At 40.8% G+C, this 23,766-nt stretch overlaps 1 protein-coding gene across 5 annotated transcripts in view; it reads left to right on the forward strand.

The window, feature by feature from the left end:
- The window catches only part of SLC9A6 (solute carrier family 9 member A6), a 55,708-nt gene extending 32,247 nt beyond the window's left edge, over positions 1–23,461 (forward strand). For all 5 annotated transcript variants that reach the window (XM_032619499.1, XM_032619498.1, XM_032619500.1 and 2 more), the window contains 6 exons: positions 1,361–1,472; positions 2,394–2,547; positions 8,446–8,476; positions 10,749–10,828; positions 16,505–16,610; positions 20,623–23,461. In XM_032619499.1, coding sequence (XP_032475390.1) covers positions 1,361–1,472; positions 2,394–2,547; positions 8,446–8,476; positions 10,749–10,828; positions 16,505–16,610; positions 20,623–20,895 — 756 coding nt within the window. In that variant the 3' untranslated portion in view covers positions 20,896–23,461. The remainder of the gene's footprint in view (positions 1–1,360; positions 1,473–2,393; positions 2,548–8,445; positions 8,477–10,748; positions 10,829–16,504; positions 16,611–20,622) is intronic.
- Positions 23,462–23,766: the final 305 nt, after the last annotated feature.

Here is a 23,766-nt window from a genome sequence, read left to right on the forward strand (position 1 = left end):
AGCCTCCTCCCCTGCTGATCTGTGAATCCCCATTCCAATAGTGGGAAACCTGGCTCCCACCTTCTACCATCCATTACTTAACTGTTCCATTCCAGCATGCATAGTAATATCAGGATTGTTACCCAGTGCTCCCATGGGAAGCAACTTTATCAATGAGCATGTAATGCTTATCTGCAGTTCCTTTTGCCTTTAGTCCTACAAACTCCACGCATTTACAAAGTTACTTAGGTCAGCACTGTTTTCCCCCACCTTTTTTTTCCCCCCACCTTCTTTTGTTTTTAATCTTAGATTTTCCTTTATATTCCTTTCAGAAAATGAGGTGGAGACTGTATTGTAACTCCTGAAACCAAAATTGTACTTTAAAGCAAGAGTCTCTATAGAGAGAAAACTGGAGAAAAAGACACTAAAATTGGTTTCTAGTTAAAACTATTCTTAATTCCAATTAAGCCTTCCCTTTGAAGCAGGGTGAAAGTGTAAACTCAGAGGAGTACATCAAGGTTAGCAGGAATTTCAGTGGTATGAGGTGTTTGAGCTGCCCTTTGTTCTGAGGAAGCAAGGGCAAGTTTAGCCAGTATTACTCTTCCCCCTACCAACACTGTCAGTTAAGATGAACTAGACTGTTACATTAGTAATCTTAAGGTTATGCCAAAGAAGCTCTGTTTTTAAACATGTTCCTATTCATCTAATGAATGTCCTATATCTTAGACCTGCACTGTCCAATTTGGTAGCAACTAACCACATGTAATTATTTAAATTTAAGTTAATGAAATTAAATGAAAATTTCAGTCACACTAGCCACACTTCAGGCACTCATCATGTTGGAGAGTGCAGCTATAGTACTATCGTGGCAGAAAGTTCCACTGGATGGTGCTGAGTCAGACAGTGGAATCTAAAGACTGTTACAGGGAGGGGGAAGGGTAAGCTGAGATGAAGTGAGAGAGTGGCATTGACATATATACACTACCTAACATCAAATACATAGCTAGTGGGAAGCAGCTGCATAGCACAGGGGGATAAAAGCTCGGTGCTTTGTGACCACCTAGAGAGGTGAGATAGGGAGGGTGGGAGGGAGATGCAAGAGGGAGGGGATATGGGGATATATATATATATATATATATATATATATATATATATATATACATATAACTGATTCACTTTGTTATACAGCAGAAACTAACACACCATTGTAAAGCAATTATACTCCTGTAAAGATGTTAAAAAAATTTTTTAATTAAAAAAATAAGTGAAGACTGTGTGTTAGAAACTGAGCTCCCTAAGATAGTGTTTCACCATCTTGAAGATATAGTGTAAAGAATGTTAATAATAAAAAGAATTATCCTTAACTTATTAATAATTTTAGATTGCTATTTTCTTGGGAAGAGCTGCCAATATTTATCCCTTGTCCCTCCTACTTAATTTGGGTAGAAGAAGTAAGATTGGATCAAATTTTCAACACATGATGATGTTTGCTGGTAAGTTATAATTCCCTCTCTTGCTTACTCCAAGAAACAACTCACAGTGCATACACCAACTTGATTTCAGATGGAAATGATATGCTGATAATGTGAGACTCCCTTAAATATTAAAGTTGCAACCTCCAGTAGAAAATTCTTTTTAAAAGTGTGCCATTCCCTTCTATGGGGATTTTTTTCATGTTCTGGTTCCAAATTCCCAGTTCGGAACTATGTCACGTGTAGTGGAGGAGGTAAAGATGATGCATTTTCACACAAAAACCTGTATGTGAGTGTTTACGGCAATTTGTAATTGCCAAAACCTGGAAACAGCCCAACTGTCTGTCTTCCAGTGAGTGAGGGAATAAGCAAACTGTGGTACATCCGTGCCATGGAATGCTCCTCAGCACTAAAAAGAACAAACTAGTGATACACACAACAACATGCATGGACGTCAGAGGCATTATGCTGAGTGAAAGAAGCCAGGCTCGAATGGTTACATACCATATGTTCCATTTACGCGACATCCTCAAAAAGACAAAAGCCCGGCGATGCAGAGCAGATCAGTGGTTGCTAGGGTTTGGTAGGGTGATGAGAGGTTAGACTAAAATGAGGGTAGCACAAACGAATTTGGGAGAGGGGCGATGAAACCGCTCTGTGTCTCACTTGTAGTAGTGGTCACACACCTCTATACATTTGTCAAAATTCATGGAACCGTACACCCAAAAGAGTGAACTTTAAGTAAATTTTAAAACAGATTTCAAAAAATTGTTAAACGATCAATGCCTGTATCATCTGCTAATTCTTTTTGTATTTGTTTGTATATACTTTTGTATGTTAAAATATATTACGTATTTGTTCATGCTCTTCTAAGGTCTCAGAATGTGCCCTATTTCTCTGAATTTATGAAGCTCGCATTGTCCTTCTTCCATTCCCTTGTAGGCCTTCGTGGTGCAATGGCATTTGCCTTGGCCATTCGAGATACTGCCACTTACGCCCGCCAAATGATGTTCAGCACCACACTTCTGATTGTGTTTTTTACTGTGTGGGTGTTTGGTGGTGGTACCACCGCCATGCTGTCATGCTTGCATATAAGGTAAGTAGTGAGGGGCCCTCATTTTAATATTAAAATATAATATGGGTTGTTTTAATCATGAGACAATTTTGAGCTTTGACAGGTCTCTAATATTTCGTTTCTTTTAAAAAGTATATAACATGTAGTACAGAAAAAAATGGAAAACATGCAAAAGAAGAATAAAAACTGTTGTTAACACTTTTGAGGGATGTCTTGCCAGACCTCTTGCTGTGCTTTACATATTTTTTTAACAAAAAGGGGCAACACTTCAGGTACTCTTGTAAACTGATTTTTAAATGTAATATAGCATAGACATTTATGTTAGTAAATATCATTATTTTAGTGGCTGCATATATTATAATTTATTAACCAAATCCCTACCATTGGACTTTTGTATTGTTTCTAGGATTTTGCTGTTATGGCTAACAATTGAGGATTTTGCTCTTACTGAGTGTGAACGTTTGTAAATGCATACACCATTGCACACTTATCTATTTCCTTAGGATGCATTCCTAAAAAGTGGAATTGCTTGGTCAAGGGATATGCCTCTATTTAAGGTTTATGATCCATATTACCAGACCGGATCAAAAATTTTCTTATATTTGCAGTATATGAGGCAGTCCGGTTTATCCCAACCCCAATCACAACTGGATATTGTCATTCTTTCTCATCTTCATGATCAGCATGGTTCCTGACCTGGCAATCCAAGGCCAAGGTTGTGACGTCTTAGTCTTGAATGCACACTAGTTAATGTATTCAACTGGAAAGCTCCCTTGTATCTCAAGAGTTCTGCCTTTGTTTCCATGGGTATAGCAGTGTATGTTGCTAAAGCCTTTGTAGATTTTACTTCTGTGTTTGGCTGTAACTTCATAGACCTTAAGAGCTACTGAGCTTCCAGCATGTGTAAGGTTCATTAGAAAAAACAGTATTTCGCATCTTATAGAATCTGTTCTCCATTTTTTTCATTCTATTATGCCTTTCTCTTAACACTCTAAATTGCAGCTGGCGCTCAGACTTTGAACGTTGTTACTGCCTTTCTCTCCCTTTACTGTTCAAATCCCTTTCTTACAATTCCTGTGCTGTTATTGTAGATAATTGAAAATACACCAAAATAATGTTCTTGTAACCCTGATTATTACTTCAGGGAGGACCTGGCATTTGTTGAGAACCTACTATGTGCTAGGCATTGTGCTAGGTACATGTTACATATTTGTCTAATGACAATCGCTCCATTTACAAGTGAGGAAATAGAGGCTTAGAAAGTTTCTAAGTTATTCAAGGTCATACATATCATTAAGTGGTGGACAGAGGAGCCTCCAGTCTCACTTAATTTCTCCTAGAATGCTGCATCACGAAATGAGGGTGGTCCATTTTCGAAGGATTAAACTCCTTTTTTTCCTCAAGAGCTTGTAAATGAAGGCTCTTCCTTATTCTACTAAGAACAACAAAATTAAATGTGAGATAATTTAGGAAAAATAACAGTCTTAAGTGGAGTCTCAGTGTTTAAGTAGAATCAGTTCTCTTCCCTAACTGCCTTCCACGTAAACCAAACCAAATACCCACGCTTAGCCCCCCCCAAAAAAAACCCCACAAAAACCTACCTATTCACATAAAGTCGAATCTACCTCACCAGCTTTGCAAGCTTTTTGGCTCCATCTTGCCTGTCCTGTAGCATAGTTTGGCATTCAGTTGTATCCATTACTTTACAGTCTTAGGTTAACTCTTGTTACTGTTGTTGCTGTTTGGGGTGGGGGGGGTTTTGGCCTCTTTTCAAACAGAGACTGGAATTTAAGTTTTTCTTACCTCCCCCCAAATTTGTCTAGTACAACTGTGAAGATACTAAAAAGTCCTCCAGGTTTAAGATTCATGCAGGATCAGACCTGACTTTGAGTTCTTGCCCCTTCGTTTAGTAATTCTGTGATCTTGAGCAAGTTCTTTAACCTTTCTCAGCCTCAGTTTCCCCGTTTGTGACGTGTGTAACAGTACCTCCCTCCCAGGGTTGTTGTAAGGATTCAGTGAGCTAATTAATGTCTGTAAAGCCTTTTATTCATTCATTCGATAAATACTGATTGAGAACCAACTATGTGCCATGGTTCTCTAACTTAGTGGTTCTCAACTGGGGGTGATCTCCCCCGCCAGGGACATTTGGCAGTGCCTGGAGACATTTTTGATTGTCACAGTCTAAGAGGGGAGGCCAAGGATGCTGCTGAACATCCTCCAGTGCCCAGAGCAGCCCTCACAACAAAGAATGATCTGGACCAAGATGTTGGTAATGCGAAGGTTAAGAGACCCTGGTCTGGAGAGGTACAGTGATAGTAATAAGATAGAAGAGGTCCCTGGTCTCATAATGTCTATACTGTGGTGGAAGAAGACAGATAGTAAGCTAGCAAGTAAATAAATGAAGATGACAATTTTAGATGATGTTAAATGCTATGATGGCAAACAAGGTACTATGATAGTAGCTGGGGATAGATGTATTTTATAGGTGGAGGTCAAGAAAGGTCTCTCTGAGGTTAGATTTGAGCTCAGTCTACCTGAATGACAAGATGATGCCAGTTAAATGGTGAGCAGGAGGAAGAGCAGTCCAGGCAGAGGGGAGAGCATGTGCAAAGGCCCTGAGGTAGGCACAAATGTAGCCTATTGAATGGAAAGGAACAAAGGCCACCTAGCTGGACTACAGTGACTGAAGGGTAGGTAGGAAGCAAGGTGGGCAAGATCCTTTAGGGGCAGGGGTTGGCAAACGTGTCCTGTAAAGGGCCAGAGAGTAATATTTTAGGCTTTGAAGGCTGTATGGCCTCTGTCTCAGCTACTCAACTCCAGCATGAAAGTCCCATAGACAATATGTGAATCAGTTGCCGTGGCTGTGTTCCCACAAGACTTCATTCACAAAAGCGGGAGGTGCACCAAATTGGCCTGTGGGCTGTAGTTTGTGGACCCCTGCTATCGGGTCTTATAGGACACAGTAAGGAGTTTGGATTTTAAAATCCAAATTGGCAATCTTGTAGGATTTGAAAGCAAGAAAGTGACATGATCTGTCCTGTTGCGTGGACAACGGCTCCTCAGTGAGTGAGAGCCAGCCAGCTCTTCGTAGGTCCTTTCGCATAGTCTGTGACAGTCACCTTTGGCTCCTTGTCATTTACCACACATACTTTGCATTTCTCCATCTCCAAACCTTTGCTCACACTGTTGCCTCTGCCTGAAATTCTCTTTCACTCCCAGGAGACGGCACAGCTCAAACGCCTCCTCCTTTTGCCCTCTTCTTTTCTCTCAGCACCACTCTTCCGTCTGCTTAACATGGAGTACCTCTGTTACAGCATGTGTTTCGGTCAGCCTTGTAATAATGATATTGTTATAAGAGCTACCATTTAGAGAATGTTAGTGATGTATGGGACACTGTTTTAAAATCTTTAGACACATTTTCTTGTTTAATCCTTGCAGCGACTCTGTGTGGGGTCTGTCATCCCCATTTTCCAGGTGATCGAACTGCGGTTCATAGGGCCGCATAACTTGACTGAATTCAAACAGCTAGAAAGGAGATGAGGTCAGATTGGAACCCAGCCCTCCTGGATTGCAAAGCCCTTAGGGATTATGCTCTAGTTGTGTCTGTCTCCCCCACTAGTCTGTGAGCTCCCTGAGGGCAGAGCCGTGTCTAATTCATGTCTATGCCCTGTGCTTAGCATAGTGCCTGGCAGATAATAACTGCTCTGAGAAATTTTATTACCTTGAATTGGCCTCCAGTACTGTTCCATCTGAGAATTACAAATGTGCTGTCTTCAGGGGGCTTTCCTGGTGGTGCAGTGGTTAAGAATCTGCCTGCCGAGCTTCCCTGGTGGCGCAGTGGTTGAGAGTCCGCCTGCCGATGCAGGGAACACGGGTTCGTGACCCGGTCCGGGAAGATCCCACATGCCGCAGAGCCTGCGCGTCCGGAGCCTGTGCTCCGCAACGGGAGAGGCCACAGCAGTGAGAGGCCCGCATACTGCAAAAAAAAAAAAAAAAAAAAAGAGAATCTGCCTGCCAATGCAAGGGACACAGGTTTGAGCCCTGGCCCGGGAAGATCCCACATGCCGCAGAGCAACTAAGCCTGTGCACCACAACTACTGAGCCTGAGCTCTAGAGCCCGCAAGCCACAACTACTGAGCCCACGTGCCACAACTACTGAAGCCTACACGCCTAGAGCCCGTGCTCCACAGCAAGAGAAGCCACGACGATGAGAAGCCCATGCACCGCAACAGAGTAGCCCCCGCTCACCCCAGCTAGAGAAAGCCCGCACACAGCAACGAAGACCCAATGCAGCCAATAAATAAATAAATAAATAAAATTTATTAAAAAAAACAAAAAAACCCAAATGTGCTGTCTTCAGGACCACTAGATGTCACTTGAGATACACAAATGTGATTAGAGTTTAATCTGGCTAAGAAGATATTAAACAGCTTCTGGCCATCTTAACAAGGAAGAAATGAGTGTTTCTTTCAATTTTGAAGCTGGTCGTGGCCATCTGTTTTCAAGTCTTTGGCCCTGATTCACTTGCCTTCCAGATAAGGTCGTGCATCATTTTCCTCCCTTCAGTGTTACTGGGCTGCTCCTGCTACAGCTTCTCACACTGCTATTTTTACTGTGTTGTCTGTAGTAGTGACCTTAATCGATAAACATTTGAGCACCTATTGTGTGTCACGTACTGTGCTAGACTCTGGGGATACGGAGATGAATTGGGACATGGCCTTTACCCTCAGGGAGCTCACAGTCTTTTGGGGGAGACTGACTGGTAAATAACTATACTGTGCTAAGTATTATAATAAAGGAATCTAGAAAGTGCTGTAAAAGCACAAAGGAGAAATCCCGCCTGAAGGGGCCATAGAATGGTTCCTTTGGAACTTGAAAAAGAAGGACAAAAAAAAAAAATAAGGGGCAGTACATTTCCGAGAGAGGGAACACCATGAGCGGAGGCGTGGAAGCTCAGGGGAGGACAGGATTTGGGGAGAGGAGCAGTCGGTCTGGTTAACAGCGGGTATGTGGGCGAGGATGAGGGGAAAGCTAGGCTGGAGCAGCGGGGGAGGCTAGTTTGTAGAGTCTTGTATGCCACACAAAGGACTTTAGACTTGACCCTCTGGGTTGCAAGCTGCTCTCAGAGTCTTTTGTCCAGGGAACAAGCCAGTGAGTTAGTTCTCTGCTTGAGACAGCTAACTCTAGAGGAGAGCCTGGCAGCTGGGCAACCTTACAGCCAGTTGCTCCAGACCCCACGAGTCGGAATGAGGCCCGAGTTTGAGCAGTTGGAAAGGAGAGAATACCTGAGAAACAGTTTAGGGGAAGAATGAGCGGGGTTGGTGAGTGCTCGTGCTGAGGGGGTAGAGGAGTCAAAGAGAGCTTCTTCATAATGAAGCTGTTCCCTGGGATACAGAAAGCAGATAAGAAAGAATTCTGAAGAACCAAGGCTAATGTCTGTCCATTAGCCTATGGGAAAACCCCTGTAATTGGACCCTCTCTGCAGTCATAAGAGGATGTTGCCGTGAGAGCCGAGAGGTCCGAAAACATGCAGCTCCCTCCTGGAACTGCACTGGGCCCAGCGTTGTTTTTGGAACTACTTTGTAGTTCTTATTCAACCACTGGGGCAATGCTGCTTTCCCTGACTCCTGCTTGTAGTGGACTTACAGAAGAAAAAGTTCTTTTTCTGAAACTGGTAAGTGGGATTGGATTGCAGGAAGAGAATATTAGTAGACCCTGCTTGCCTTAGGGTCCAAGCTGTGCTAAGGAGAGTGGTGGGAGCCAAAAGTCTACGTCACCAGCCATCGAGAAGCACGAAAATATTAAGCATTCCATAGCTTCTGTGTTGAGAAAAGCAGTTGCCTGACAGTGCCCGTATGTGAATAGACAATTTTTCTTTTGACTTCAAGATCTCATTTTCCTTTTGTGTTTCTCCTTTAGGGTTGGTGTTGATTCAGACCAAGAACATTTGGTAAATATGCATTTGTGTTGTCTCTGGCATTTCTGTCAAATGTGTAGTCGCTTGGAAAGAAAACAAATCTACTGTAGACTTCATGTCACTATTATTTAGATCCTGTCCTATTTGCATCAGCTTTTAACTGACATCATTCCTGGCTTTTCTCACTGCTCGATAGAGACAAAACTGAATTTTAGGCAGCGTGTGGTTATCAAGGGTGACAGCTCTCCTATCTTTGGGCCAACCTGGGCTTTGGCCACAGACGAGAGCAGTCCCTTAAGTGCTCCTGGGTTTTCAAGTGACTGCTCTGGCACGGGGAGCCTTTTTCCACTTTGGTTTGCGCATGAAGGCTTGTCTCTGATGTAAGCCCCACTCCAGCTGCTCTTCCTGTGTAACTTTCAAATTGGATGACCAGCAGCTGCCCTTGAGAACTGCCCAGAAGCGTTGGACTCTTCAGCCAGTCTTTCCTGCCTGTTCAGGAGAATGTGCTTTCTTACCCCGTGCCTCAGCCCTGCCCATGTTTCCTTGCTTACTTCCATGTGTCGCTTTCTCAGTTGTTTGTCTGAACCTGAACCTGGTAGACTGAATGCAGTGTGACTCAGTGCCTTCCCCTAGACTGACCACCCTTTTCTGGTATTTTCCCGCCACTTGTTAATGCTTTCTGAGCACCACTGACTATGTGCCTCTGCCCTAGACATGAGATGGGGAATCACAGAAATGAGGTTTTTGAAGATGGAAAGCATCTCTTTAAAAACACGGTTCTTTTTCCTGTCTGAAACAAGCCCTGGTTTATTTGTCTTCAGAGTGCAGTTTAAAAATGTTTTTTATCAGATTCATTTCCTGAATGCTAATTTTGCTAGCTATTGAGTGCTGAGTGTGTACGTGACATAGTAAGTACTTGCCCCTTTTGTGGTCAGAACCTTAAAGTATAATTTCATGGGCTTGCACTATTTGTACAAGGCTGGATAAATTCCCGTGATGGTGAGCTGCTGGGGTGCTTTCCAAGGGGCAATAGCTCCTCAGTGCCTCCACCCCCACGGCCAAACAAGAAGAGTTACCAAACAGGCCCTCGGACAAACGCTTGATCACCATCTGCGTAAGTCTCCGCTTGCTATGTCCCCTCTGTCGCCACAGAGGACAAATGGAAATGGAGTGACAGGGAGAGAGCCAGGTAGGTGAGTAGCAGCTGTGACATCCAGGAAAAAAAATCTCATTTTTACCTTGCCCTCAAAGCCGTATGGATGCCTTGGCTCAGTATATTGTTCACTCAGTATTTCGAGTGTCCACTGGGAAGCCCAGAGGAAGATTTTAGTAACTACGGAGCGTGTGGGAGTTGGGTGTACAGGTGCTCATGTAGTGAGAGATCGTGTGAGATTTACAGATTCGTCGCTCTTCAAAAAGTGGAGACATGCAAACCAATGCCTCCTGATGTGAAAGGAAATATGGGTGATTCTCCGCTCTTGTAAGCCCATACAGTGTTCTCAAACATTTTTATATTGTCTATGTTTTGATACTTGTTGAGAGGAAGAATCATTTATTTCGAAGATCAGGAAGAACAGGAACCAAAAGCCAGAATCTAAACTCCGTACTCTTCGAAAATCCCGGAAACATAGAACATTCATGCTGGATAGAGCCTTCGAGTAACGTATACATGAAAAAACTCCGCTGGAGAGAGGGAAAGGGAGTTGCCCAACTAGTTCGTGTCAGAGCCGAGAGGAACCAGGTGGCCTAACAGCGCCACTGCTGGCCGACCGCATCATATTACACATAAGGACCCAGTTTATGTTTTGGGGGAGCTGTTTTTGAAGAGGCCTGCTTGCTGTTACTTTTCCCTCCTACCCAGTCAGGCTTAACATGGAATTTCCCTACTTACTTACATTTTGTTAGTGTTCTAAGAACATAGTAGCAACTTTGAAAATGCCAGTTAACTTTGGGACCCATGACAACTCCCAGAGATCGGGATGTTGATGGGATGTTTTCTACTTAAGGTGCAGTTCACATGGGTGTAAGCCTTTCAGATTTAGGGGATGGATTATCCCACACTAATATTTTTAAATGCCAGTAGACTCATAAATCAGTAAGCAGCCTGAGTAATAAAGGTGTTCAGAAAAACACTTCAATTTTTTATTCCCAAGCCGCAGTGTACAAGCTGTTAAATTTCTCATGTTACCCATGTTGGAGAGTATCTCGTGTGCGGTAGGCTATGTTCCTGATTCTACAAAGAAATGACTCTTAAAAAAATGTGTTTTTATCTTTGTGTATGTATTGATTTATGATCTGTTTGCAGGGTATTCCTGAAAGTGAAAGAAGAACTACCAAAGCAGAGAGTGCCTGGCTTTTCCGGATATGGTATAACTTTGATCATAAGTATCCTTAACTGAGAAAAAAAATGGCAGTATGGACATGGACGCTAGAGTTTAATGGAACAACGGTTTTGACCACTCTCTTCCTGAACTGGAATATAAAACCTGCCTTTGATCTTCCCTTTCCCCTTCAGTGTAGTAGAGAAGGTTACCAGAGGAAACCCACACAGATGAATCCTCTGAAAACCCATGGAACCAGTAAGGACTGGTTATTGCAGAAGCTTGCTGTGTGCAGGGACTCAGGAGCCCTTATGATAGACTTGTTTTGATATATAGGTTTATTTATTGAGCAAACTTTAATATTTATTGTCCTTTAGCTAATCGAGTGAATGCCGCAAAAGGGATTTGTTGGTGTTTGTCCGTGTGCTTGTTAGAGTAAAAGAGGAAAGACTGCCTTAGGAAAAAACATGAGAATGAGAAATTCAGTGATGCTAGGTACCGCAGTAGTCAACGATGTCGTTTTTTCTCTGACCTTTCCACAGACTGGGAGATTCTCCCCTCCATTCAGAATGCCAGTGCTTCATTGTTTACCAGATTTCCTTCTTGTCCTATCGTAACAGTCTTCTTCATAGCTATACTTTGGGTCGGGCTATATATAATAACCTGTTTAAATCATGCCTTTTAAAAAACATTTTATCACTCACTATTTATTAAAATTAATTTCTTATTTGAAAGTTGAACTAGAAAAAGGGACCATGGAGTTCTTTCTGGCTGAGACTTATCAGTAAGGGAATCAAAACCTGGTTTATGTTCCATTGAAGCAAATTTGGGACAACCATGTAAAATGTTTTTCCCTTGCTTTTGACTTTCTGATCAAAACCTTCTATGTTTACAAAAAATGCGCTTGACAATTATCATTAGAAGCTACTATTTACTATATTCTGTTTGCTAGATTTTTACATTCACTTTTTGCGAGGACTCAAAATTAATATACAGGAACATGAATACTCGCTTATCTATGGTATTAAGACTCCTATTAGAGGGAGAGAGATCCTGGCTCCTTAAAATTGTTTAATGAGGGCTCCCCTGGTGGCACAGTGGTTGAGAGTCCACCTGCCGATGCGGGGGACACGGGTTCATGCCCCAGTCCGAGAAGATCCCACATGCCGCGGAGCGGCTGGGCCCATGAGCCATGGCCGCTGAGCCTGCGCGTCCGGAGCCTGTGCTCCGCAACAGGAGAGGCCACAACAGTGAGAGGCCTGCGTACCGCAAAAAAAAAAAAAAATTGTTTAATGATTATGTCATTACTTTTGGCTCCATTATCAGCATTTTGGGTATAAGCCACTCCCATATCTCTTGGGATTTTTTCATCCCTCTGATTTAATAAAAATTGTTTAGTTTTTCCTTCGTAAATGTTTTGTATATTTTCTGCATAATATACAAAATAATTAAATGATCCTAATGTAGAGAAAGAGTAGAATAATATTTTTTTATATTCTTATAGAAGTGACCACCAAGAATTGACTCAGTACTACTAGACAAAGACTTGGTAATTTTAATACCTAGTGCCCTAGTATAATTAATCATTCATCATTCTAGATTTCAGTTCCTTTGTGCAGTCCGTTTGTTCATTTGTTATAATTGAGATATAACTTAAATACAGTAATGTATACAAATCTTAAGGATACGGCTTAATGAATTTTGACTTATGTATACACCTGTGTGCCTGCCACCCATATAAAGATATGAAGAACATTTCAAGCACCCCAGAAGGCTCCCTGTTTTCCCTGCAGTCAGTAATGCCTTCCCTGAAGGCCTACCCTATCCCAGCCAAAAGGGCGGCCACTGTTCTGATTTCTTGCAACATGGATTAGTTTTACCTATTTTTGATCTTCATATAAATGGAATTATATACTATGTATTACTTTATGTTTTGCTTCTTTCAGTCAACATTGTGTAACTTATCTATATTGTTGCCTGGACCAGTAATTCATTCTTTATCATTGCTGTGTAGTGTTCCATAAATAGTATGAATATACTACAGGGTTTTGGTTTTTGGGGGCTTTCTTTTTTTTTTTGGTTAAGGATATCTCAGAAACTATTGTTGATAAACATTTAGGTTGTTTCCTGCTTTTGACGATTATAAATAAAGCTAAACATTTGTACATCCTTTTTTTTAAAATAATCTTTTAATTAATTAATTTATTTATGGCTGTGTTGGGTCTTTGTTGCTGCAGGAGGGCTTTCTCTAGTTGCGGTGAGCGGGGGCTGCTCTTCATCGTGGTGCGTGGACTTCTCACTGCGGTGGCTTCTCTTGTTGTGGAACGTGGGCTCTAGGCACACGGGCTCAGTAGTTGCAGCACGTGGGCTCAGTAGTTGTGGCTTGCGGGCTCTAGAGCATAGGCTCAGTAGTTGTGGCGCATGGGCTTAGTTGCTCCGCAGTGTGTGGGATCTTCCCCGACCAGGGCTTGAACCCATGTCCCCTGCACTGGCAGGCGGATTCTTAACCACTGCGCCACCAGGGAATTCCCTGTTTGTATATCTTTTGATGAACATAGGCACTCATTTCTCTTGGGTATATACCTAGGAGTGGAATTTGGAGCAAGTGTATGTTTAGCTTTAATAGATATTGCCAACCCGTTTTCCAGAGTGGGTGTAACCAATTTACACTCCCACCAGCAAGTTAAGTTGTTCCACATCTCCTCCAAAACTTGGTATTGGTCAGCATTTGAAATTTTAGCCATTTCAGTGGGTGTGTGGTGATATCTCATGTGGTTTAATTTGCATTCCTCTGATGAGGTTTCCTTTCATATGTTTATTGGCCATTTGGATATCCTCTTTTATGAAGTGTGTCTGTTAGGTTCTTTTGCTCACTATCTAATTGAACTGTCTTATCTTTTTTTTTTATTTACTTGTAATTCTTTCTACATTCCTGAATTGGGTTCTTTGTTAGTTATAGGTATTGTGACTATCTTCTCCCAATCTATAGCTCACCTTTTCATTTTTGTAATCCTGTCTTTTGAGGAACAGAAATTCTTCATTTTAATGAAGTTTATTTCATTAATCTTTTCTTTTATGGTTAGTGCTTTTTGTGTCTTAAGAGATCTTTTATATCCCAAGGTCGTGAAGATATTTTCCTATGTTTTCTTCTAAACATATGATTGTCTTAACTATCACATTTAAATTTTCGATCCATTACAAATTGATTTTTGTGTATAGTGTGAGGTGTGGGTCAAGACCTATTTTTTCCCGTACGAGTATTCAGTTGACCCAGCACCGTTTATTGGAAATGCCATCCTTAACCCACTGTATTGCAGTGGAAATTTTGTTGTAAATCACTTGGCCATATAAGTCGGGGGGCTCTTGTTTCCGGACCGTCTTTTCTCTTTGTCTGTTTTTACATCAATACCACACTCTCTTAATTATTGTACTTTTTAATAAGTCTTGCTATCCAATAGGAGAAATTCTACAGGTTTGTCATTCTTTAGTATTGCCTTAGCTATTTTAGGTCCGTGGCATTTTCATCTAAATTTTAGAAACAACTTGTCATTTTCCATACATACATGCACACTCATGCTCACACACACACAGAAAAAAAGCTGCTGGCAAATTATTGAATTTGTATTAAATCTGTGGATGAATTTGGAGAGAACTGACATTTTAACAATATTGAGTCTTCCAATCCATGAACACTGTATATCCTCCATTCATTTAGATCTTCTTTTTAACTTCTCTCATTAATGTTTTATAGTTTTTAGTGACTGGTCTTGCACATCTTTCATTATATTTATCTCTATATATTTGGTATTTTGGGTGCTATTGTAAATGGTATGTATTTCATTTTATTTTATTTTCTATATTTTTGCCCTTAATATATAGGTATACAATTGGATTTTTATATATTGGCCTTGTATCCAGCAATCTTGTTAAGTTTACTTACATTTCTAATAGTTTTTAGATTCTATTTTCTATGCACATAACCAAGTGAATAATAATGTTTTATTTTTTCTTGTCCAATACCTTGTATTTTTTTTATGTCTTATTATATCGGCTGGACATTCCCAGTACAATGTTAAATGTAAATGATGATAGCGGGCATTCTTGTCTTATTCCTGACCTAAGGGGGAAATTTTTCAATATTTCACCATTGAGTATGATGTTAGCTGTCAGTTTTTGAGATATCCTTGATCAATGTAAGAAAATTCCTTTCTATTTCTAGTCTGCTAAGAGTTCTTAGCATAAATAGGTATTGAATATTATTAGACGCTTTTTCTACATCAACTGAGATGATCGTGTATTTATTTTTTCTCCTTTAGTGTGTTATCTTGCTGATTTTCATCAATTGTTTGAATGTTAAGCCAATTTTACATTACTGGAACAAATCCCACTTGATTATGATATTATTCACTGTGTATGTCACTAGATTTAATTTGCTAGTATTTTGTGTCTGATTTTTGTGTCTTTTCATGAGAGGTATTGGCTCGTGATTTTTTTTTCTTGTAATGTCCTTGTCAAGTTTCTATAGGAAGATTGTGCTAGTTTTATAAAACAGGTAGGGAAGAATTTTTCTCTTTTTCTATTTTTCTGGAGGAGTTTGTGTAAGATTGGTGTTATTTCTTAAGTCTGGGAAGATTTTAACCAGTGAAGCCTTCTGGGCCTGGAACTTTTTGTATGAAGAGGTTTTTAGTTTCTTTAATAAATACAGGACTATTCAGATTTCCTTTTGTCAATATTTGGTAAGTTTTAGTTTTTAGGGAATTTGTTCTTATAGAGTTAAATACCAAGACTTATTAGCCCCCGTACTAGCCTGTTAAGTACCACTAAACTACGATCTGGTACTTTCTGTACTTAATGCACTAGTAGAATTCATCATTTCAGATTTTCAGTGGTTTTGTGTGGCAAGATGTTTTATGAGCTATGTAAGTGTGTTTATATGAAGTACTTTAATCTTAGAGTTTATAAATATGTGAATTTATGTAAACTTCTTTGGCCTCCTCATTTTTAATTGAGAACAACCTTAAGTTGTAATTTTAGAAAGTAGCGAATATGTATGTGTCTTTCTCCCTTTTTCTGCTTTTTCTCATGATTCCCTCTTTTTTTCTTCTGAGTATCAAATATATTGTTGCATCTGTTTTTATTTTTATTTTTGGAGAATAGATGAATACTGAAATAAGAGTCTATGACAGAGGACCTCATGATGTGTAATTTTTTAATGTTTTTAGAATTGAGTTTCCTTTGATACTAAAGTTTCAGCTCATTGAAGAGGCCAGCTGAATCTACAATAAATAGTTAAAACCATCTTTATTGCTATATTCTACTACTGGAATATTTAATCTCTTTTTAGGCTCTTACCATTCTTTAGTTTCTTCCGTGTCTCCTTCAGCGCTAAATTGAAAGTGATTTTGTCTTCCTTTTGGCTTTAGTAAAATCAGAAATGCAATATGATGTAGTGGAAAGGGCGGAGGATTTGGAATCAAGCCAATCTGGGTTCGAGTATTGGTCCTCCATTTACTTAATTGTGTGACTTTAGGCAGATGATTGACTTCTATGAGCCTGAGTTTCCATATTTGTAAAACAGAGATAATAATAAAATCTCCCTCCCGTTGCATAATAGGGTCATGAAATGGGACAACATTTGCTATCTGAATTGGTAGGTACACTGTGACAGTGATTGTTATCAAACAGATTGTTCTTTTAAATTGGTAAAGAAAGGAACGTAGCTCTTCCTTAACTGGCACAGCTATCTGAAGCCTCTGCTGACGCACAGTGGGCCTCCTCTCACGACAACCCTCCCTGCCTGCTGTGGACCCGTTGCGAGATGCCTAACCAGCCCTCAGGCTTATGAGGTAAGTTGGTTTTATCCAGAACCTAAGTTCTTCATTAAGTTAAATTTAAAACTATCTGTTCTGTGGATGGGTTACTGGTGTTTTGTTTTGTTTTGCTTTGCTTTGCTTGCATTTAAGGTATAAAATCCACAAGCAGGAATATAAACATATTTTGCTCAGCCAGAAAATGCACTGAAATCTATAAATATAATTCACCGCCTTTGAGCCGTCATTTGAAAAAAGATATAGAATAGCATCTCATCTTACTGTCAGTGATTTTAGTAAATAATTCTATTTCCATGCTGGTTTTCATTTATTTGCAGCATGTGGCCTGAGCTTAGTACTAACTGCGTATATTGTAATCTATAAATCAGGGTCGTCACAGTCATGTGGAGAGGATTACTAAAACATTTTTTGATGCCCCTAAAGTGCAACAGATGCTCTTTTATTTCGGGTATTAGGGAAAGTTTATCTACCTGTGTACCGTATCGCTGGGAGGCATGGATATATCTAGATATAATCTAGATTCCATATTTTTTCCTTAGCTGCCGACATAAGATTAGTGATTCAGCAGGTATTGCCACAAAGAAAGAAATGACAAATGCTAACCAGTTTTTATTTTAAAATATGAATATTTAATTTTTCAAGTTCTTTTTTAAAAACCTTTACTTCTAACCCAACCCTTCAAAAATAATCTGGTGCATCAAATAAAGTGCCCATGTTAACAAAACCCACCAATTTTGACTACTCTGATGCAACACCTTGAGTTGAGAGATGAGGCTGTGGTAAAGCAGTGTAGACGTGCACCCTCCAGTTCCCTGTGACCGCCTCCGTGGTGTTTTCGAGCAGATCCCACAGAGAATGGATGGGGAAGAGGAGTCTTAGCAGGGGTGGCACCTGGGTCAGGCAGGAGCACCCTGCAGCGTTGTGTTATGTTGAGTCAGTGCACAGTTCCGACAGACTACTGGTGGGCTGGGGGGAACACCCCGTGTTGTCTTGTCCCTCCCTGCCACTTTGCCCAGGCTCCCATATCAAGCACGGCCCCCATTCCCTCTTTACCCTGTTAGCCCATGTGGCTCTGTGCTGAGGGGTCAGCCAGCTTTGTCAGTTAAGTCATTGAGATCTGGCTCTGGGATTCCAAAGACCCACTCGCCATCACCAAAAGCCAGAAGAGTTCCACAATGCCTGTGTGTCCTGTGGATAGCAAAATACGGCATTGTTCTATTCGTTTCCTTGGGCTGCCATAACAGAGTACCCCGAACTGAATGGCTTCACAACAGAAATTTACTGTTTCAAGTTCTGGAGGCTAGAAGTCTGAGGTCAAGGTGCCAGTAGGGTTGGGGCCTTACGAGGGCTCTCTCCAGCTTCTCGTGGTTTGCTGGCCATCTTTGGCATTCTTTGGCTTGAAGATGCATCACACAGATCTCTGTCTTCATCTGTACCTGGCGTTCTCCCTGTGTGCGCGTATGCCTCTGTGTCTCCAAATTTCCCCTTTTTATAAGGACACCCACCAGTCATACTTGCTCAGGGCCCACACCAAGGACCTAATCTTAATGTGATCACCTGCAAAGACTCTATTTCCAGATAAGGTCACATTCACAGGTACTGGGAGTTAGGATTTCACATCTCTTGGGGGGGAGTGTGGGGGAGAGATACCATGTAACCCATAACAACCATAAAACTTAATTTTTTAATTTTATTTTTTGCTATGTTAACTACTTATTAAATTATAAAAGTAGCATGCTTGCAGCCAGATATTCAAACAGTATGGAATGTACAAAGTGAAAAATAAAAGTCGCTCTCTTTCTCCCACCTCCATCCCCCAGAGGCAGTCTTTATTAAGGGTTTATTTTGGATACTCCCTGCTATAGTTTATCTACACAAACTTATATGTGAATATATAGCTCTCTTTATTGTTTTACACAAATGGGATCATAATAAGAGTATTATCCTGCTACTTGCTTTTTTCACTTAATGATACAGCATGGATATGTTTCTAAGAGTCCATGAGATCCCTTACCTTCTTTCTATTGGTGGCTGCACAGTGGTTTTGCCAAGATTGATTTAGTCTCCTGTGGCTAGACCTTTACATTGTTCCTCCTTTTGTTTTTTTGTTATTACAAACAATGTTTACAGTGAATATCCTTGTGTATATAAATTTACCCAAGAATATAAAGTTATAAAGAATAGATTTTAAAGGTTAAGTTGCTGGGTCAAAAGTCATATGCATTTTAAAATTTGGTAGATATTGCCCCAAACCTGAAACTTAATAAAGTCATTAGAAGGTGCTGAAGAGCCCCTGCTGACGAGTGAAGGTGCCACAGAGCTTTGAGTATTGCTGAATTAAGCGATAGACACGCTTGTTAGACTTAACTGTTATAACTGGATTGGGCAGGAAGGGATTATGGCTGGTTGGTGGAATGGGTTTGTTTGGTTTTTAATTCACATGTCTTTGTCTTTGAGTATTTAGGCAAATTTCTAGCAACAGCAAATTTTTTTTAAGTTTAAAAATTTTTGTCCAATTGTGCCCTCAGTCTATTTGACCATCTTAGACAAATTTAAAGATTTTAAACACGCACAGGATAGGAGAGCTGAGTGTAGGATGTTTCTGTCAGCTCTACTTCCCTCAAGGAGTATTAGTCACAGACTTTTTTGCTAGATCAATATGAGTATTTAGAATAATTCTTACTCTACATTTTAAAAAATGACTTTCTGATTTTTAAAAGTAATATGGGGCTTCCCTGGTGGTGCAGTGGTTGAGAATCTGCCTGCCAATGCAGGGGACACGGGTTCGAGCCCTGGTCTGGGAAGATCCCACATGCCGCAGAGCAACTGGACCTGTGAGCCACAATTACTGAGCCTGCGCGTCTGGAGCCTGTGCTCCGCAGCAAGAGAGGCCGCGACAGTGAGAGGCCCGCGCACCGCGATGAAGAGTGGCCCCCGCTTGCCACAACTAGAGAAAGCCCTCACACAGAAACGAAGACCCAACACAGCCATAAATAAATAAATAAATAAAAAAAAAAAAAAAAAAAAAGAGACTCAGGGAGTAGATAGTTTCTTTAAAAAAAAAAAAAAAAAAAAAAAAAAAAAAAGTAATATGTACTCATTATAATAAAATTTCAGATAGTACAAAAACATAAGAAAATGAAAACCACTAGCAATTCTGTCATGCAGAGCTAACTATCATCATTTTGTTGAATACCTTCTAGACTTTCCTGTGCACATGTACACTTTTTAATTTGCCACAGTGGCACTATATATGCTAGACATTTTTCCCTTTTCTGGAACTTTATTTACATTCTTTTTGGCCCCAAAGTTTCCATTAGAACCAACGCCCATTGAGCTGGGTGACAAGTGTGTAGTGAGGGTTCAGTATTTCTAGGTATTGTTGATACGGCAGTAAAAGCTTCATTTATATAAATCTGTTCAACAATCAATTGAACTTATATTTAGCGAATACTTTCTCTGTGCCCCCAAACTGTTAGGTGATTGAAGTACACAGCGTACAAGGGACTTAGGGTCTAGTGCGGGGGGTGTGTGTGGTGCAGACCACTGCCTGAGCAGTTACGCAAAGGGGTAAGTGCCACTCTAAGGAGAAGACTAAGTACAGGACGCTAGGGGAGAACACAGGAGGACCCCTAAGCTAGCCTTGGATGATCAAGGAAGACTTCTGGGAGAAAGTGACTTTTCAGCCAAGACCTCAGTGATAAGTAGGCACTAGTTACATGAAGGAGGGGAGAGGGGACAGGACGTAAGAGAAAGCACGAGAGATTTGGGGCAGCTGTCAGCACTTCAGTCTTCGGGCACACAGTGAGGCGGGTGAGGTCAGGGAAACAGAAGGTGGTGGGAGATGAAGCTGAGGGGCCCAAGTCGCACAGTGTCTTTTAAGCCAAGGTGAGGACTTTCGACTTTATCCTGAGGGCAGGGAGCGGCCCCTGAAGCTTTTTAAATAGGGCATCCTTGAAAATTCTGCTATTGGAAATGTTTCTTGAATTTCATAACAATTCGCAAAACTTATTTTATTTGAATTTAGAACCAGGAACAGTTGAAAGATGATGACTCCGATCTTATTCTCAATGATGGTGATATTAGTTTGACGTATGGAGATTCTACCGTGAACACTGAATCAGCATCGTCCGGTGCCCCTAGGAGATTTATGGGAAACAGTTCTGAAGATGCCCTGGATCGGGAACTTGCATTCGGGGACCATGAACTGGTCATTCGGGGAACACGCCTGGTTCTTCCTATGGATGACTCTGAACCCCCGTTAAATTTGTTAGATAATACAAGACACGGTCCAGCCTAAGCTTACTCATTACTCACTTAGTGATCTGTAAAATTTGCACATGTGATTGTGAAGAAATTCGTACTACCTAAAAAGTCCCAGTGCATGTCTCTGAATGTTTAAGCTGTATAAATGCTATTTATATGGCATCGAAAGACTATAAATACCCTGTACAAGGCAGATTGTGAACAAACTCTTAATGTTTTATTGGCTGCACTATGTAGACTGGATCTGTTTTAGAAAGTTAATTTCAGTGATGTCGTGTGTCCCAGCTTTATGTCCCAGTTCAAGTATACAAGGTGACAGATTTACTCTTTCTTATATTTACTTGACACTTAACCAGAGTACCGAGTTCTCGTGATATGAATTAATTTTAAGGCAATGAATTTGTGGGAGGGGAGGGAGAGGAAGGGGGGGAGTGCTAGCAGGAGAAGTTCCTTTGTCGGGAAACTTGTATTGATTGCTGCTGCCTCTGTCGTGACCTTTTCCTTTCCTTTTTGTCCGGTGGCCTGTTGTGGTGCAAGAGGCCAGTGGCTCTGGATCTTGCCCCATTCAGATTGGGGAGTGAAGTGCGGGGGCCCTTTGCCCCCCTTGCCATGAAAAGAACAGGTTTGTTGGCTACAGTACACTGCTACTCGGAAAAGAAGGCTGCACATGACTTCCAAGACTTTGTTTCTTTTCTTCCACTCCAAGACCTGGGAAGGAGTCGCGCCATCCAGCCCACTTAGCCAAAGTACAGTTGTATATAGTTCAGAGCACTTGATTTCGATTTGGAGGGGCTGGGGCAGGCGGAGAGGGGGCAGAGGCCAGGAAGGGGAGTAAGGAGCATGGTGGTTTCGGAGAGCTCTCCCCCCAAATATGTAAATACTATATACCAGATAAGTTTAAATAAGAAATTCAATTGCTGCTTACTTTTTGATTATGTACTTTATGTGTATAGCAAGCTTTGTGGTCAGAAGTTTTTATATGAATTTAAATCGCTGCTCTTTAGCAGCCAAACAGGAGCAAAATGTAAAACTTTTGAACTTACTTGTGTCTAATTGTCACTCATTAGTCTTTAGTTGATGTTAAAAGTTAATTTATGAATCCATGACCGTTCCACACTACACCACAGCCAGTCATGAGAGAAGTACAGCGCTGCGGAGAGCTTGCTGTGAGGGCGGTTGCTCCTTTGTGTGCACCAGGTGTAGTTGTCTTCATGCTCATGTGACATTTTAATATGAAATACCTAAGCTGCCATGTTTGTTTTGTTTTTTTACAGTTTTCAAGGAAGAGTACATAACATTGCCCATTTCGTATTCAGAGTATGCAAGTGGATCCTATTTTGTAAGCTGCAGATACCTAGTGGTGCATTGAATCTTAGCGGGGGGATCCTTTCCGACACTGATACTGACCCGTCAAAGTTTCAGAAGAAAACTAGAAACTTCTGTGGGTTTTTTCCCCCTCAGGTCTGAGTAGCATTGCCTTAAATCGTACCCAATTCAAAAATGGATTTGTTTATGCGATGTTCAAATTGTCCAACACAAAACATCTTTGCAAACAAAATATGTACTTGTCTTCCCAAAGGTTTCCTTGCTGTGATGCAAACACTCCTTGCGATTTTGAGGGAATTCTACTGTTGGACCCTTGAGTGGCAGCTCTAACTGTTGGCATAGCCATTTGTTATGTAGTGGTAGTGACTTTCCTGCTATGCAGGAACCCCGTGAAGTGTGCATTTTCTACAATGTGTGCCTCTTCATGCAGTCAATAATTTCTTGTTAATGTGTGTTTGAGGGGCTTTGAACTTCAGCGTCATTTACCCACGAAGTCATTCACGTTGTAAAAGGTTATATAAGAAATTCACAACTACCTTTTTTATCCTGTCAAGTTACTGAGCTCACTTTATGAAAATTGCTGTAAATACTTAGCATGACAAATTCAGTAACTCGTCTGTTTCAGCATGCATAAGACCTTTTCTTAGGGAAACTGATAAAGTTTGAGTCAACTAAATCTGCCTTCGTACTTTATCAGAGGGGAACCAAGTCTGCTGCGCTTACATCAGCATCTGGAAGATTCTCCTCTCCTCTAATCTGCGTGCGCATCTCCAAGCAAAGAAGAAAAAACAAACTCTGCTCATACATCTATTGGTTTGAGACACCTGAATGAACTTGGATGAGGTACAGTCTGAGTTCCCATCATGCACAAGTAGAACTGTTCTCGGACTTGTTTTTCTGTTCTTTGTGGACCCTACACGTTTGAATGACTTGAACGTTGCATCTTTTCAAGTTATTTTTTAAGGTTCCTTGGCATTTTATCCTAGTTGTCCATGTTTGGCAATGTGCTATTAAAGTAATAGACTTTTAATCTTTTATGTATTTTTTGTTTTCCCTTGGAGTTCTTGGACAGATGTTATAGTGGTTTCTTTTAGGAAAATCTGTCATTAAAAAAATTATAGCCTTGCAAATAACCACTCACAGTGTTTGAGTCAACAGTTTATTCTAGTGAGAAGTAAAGAGTGCTGACTTCATTTATTTTTCTACCTATATACCTACTGGGAAAGGGGGAAGACTGATGTTTTAAAAAGCAACAAACAGAAACCTAACGGAACGTAACTTACGGGGTGGCAAATTTTTGGTGCTTATGTGTGAGGCTGGATGTATTTGCTTATGGGACCATTTAAGAAATACGACTCAAAGCAGTCGAATCTGTTACATTGATTTGTAGCCTGTTAGCTCAGTGGTGGATAATGTCATGAAAATGTTAGTTCCATTATATGGGGGGAGTAAATTCTGTATCCAGTTAGGTAGAAAGGCAGTTGCAAGTTGGGTTGAGAGCACGATCACACAAATAGTCCTTTTTCCAAGTTATAACAGGTCTTTCTCTTTGTACGTAAGAAGTTTTATAGGTTGGGGT

The sequence above is a fragment of the Phocoena sinus genome, chromosome X, assembly GCF_008692025.1.
Source record: "Phocoena sinus isolate mPhoSin1 chromosome X, mPhoSin1.pri, whole genome shotgun sequence".
NCBI classification, from domain to species: Eukaryota; Metazoa; Chordata; class Mammalia; order Artiodactyla; family Phocoenidae; genus Phocoena; species Phocoena sinus.